The sequence below is a fragment of the Charadrius vociferus genome, unplaced genomic scaffold (assembly GCF_000708025.1).
Source record: "Charadrius vociferus isolate BGI_N301 unplaced genomic scaffold, ASM70802v2 scaffold49, whole genome shotgun sequence".
NCBI lineage: Eukaryota > Metazoa > Chordata > Aves > Charadriiformes > Charadriidae > Charadrius > Charadrius vociferus.
In genome coordinates this window covers 4,771,299-4,772,301 of record NW_009661375.1, presented here as the reverse complement: position 1 = coordinate 4,772,301, position 1,003 = coordinate 4,771,299, and the positions used below count along the sequence as shown (strand labels likewise).

The 1,003-nt window shown below is 59.2% G+C and overlaps 1 protein-coding gene across 2 annotated transcripts in view; it reads right to left on the bottom strand.

The window, feature by feature from the left end:
• SAMD4A (sterile alpha motif domain containing 4A) overlaps positions 1-1,003 on the bottom strand; it is a 110,515-nt gene that overhangs the window by 3,776 nt on the left and 105,736 nt on the right. For both annotated transcript variants that reach the window (XM_009893903.1, XM_009893904.1), the window contains 2 exons: positions 862-994; positions 433-559 (listed from right to left, as the gene is read on the bottom strand). In XM_009893903.1, coding sequence (XP_009892205.1) covers positions 433-559; positions 862-994 — 260 coding nt within the window. The remainder of the gene's footprint in view (positions 1-432; positions 560-861; positions 995-1,003) is intronic.

Below are 1,003 nucleotides of genomic sequence, written 5' to 3'. Positions count from 1 at the left end.
CCCCCCTGAGTCAGAGGATGCTCCTATATACCGGAGCATTTTTGCTGTGTTTGGGAAGGAAGCACCGACACAGCACCATTTCCCTTCATGTGCATTGTGAACAGAATTTCCCTTGAGTGCACGAAGGCGGTGCCTCCGCACCGGGTCTCCGTGTCCATGTGTGAGTAAAGAAAGTGATGGATGAGCTACTGCCTTCCCCACCTGACGTGATGCCCCTCAGAAAGAAGCTAGGGAAGCCACCAGCTCACTTATATACAGGGCCAAGATGTTATATACAGGGTCAAAATCCCTCTGGTTCAATCATCCCAGTAACCCCGCTAGCGTCAAAGACACCCTGCTCGGGCTGCAACAGCCGGTGCAGCTCCTTTCATGCAGCCTCCCCTTGTCTCGCCGGGCTGTGGAGAAGCGAAAAAGCAAATCTCTGCTTCCTACCTGGCTGCTGAAACATCAGCATGGTCTGCGGGGAGGTGTGGACCGGCAGTGAGCGCGTCCTTTGCACCGAGCTGTGGCTCCGGCTGGGCATGCTGTTGCTGCCCCCGGGGTTGGCAAACCAGAGGTTCTGCGGGAAGCAAACGAAAAACGGGGTGCGGGATGTAAAACGGAGGCCCCTGTGCCATTTATTTATAAACCCCTCCGGCTCATCTCTCCTCCCTCCGCCTCTCGGTTTGCCCCCCTCCCGCCCGTCCCTCTTCTGCATCCCACTGCGCGGAGGAGGGTGCAATCCACACGCCTGCAAACCGCTCTCGCTTGCTTGAAAAGAAGGGGGGAAAGGGAGGATCCGGACAAGTTTGAGGAGAAAAAGCAAAGGAAGCTTGTGGGGAAGGGATGGAAAATCCGGAGATGCTGTGAACGCCGACCAACCTGTCTGCCTTGCTTGAGGATGGCGGGGCTGGCGGCGGGGCTGCGCTGGGGGGTGCCCAGCAGCCCACTGGGGCCCAGCAGCCCCAGCCGGGCGGTGGGGAGGTTGCGGGAGGGGATCTGGAAATGGCGGGGGGGGTTGGGG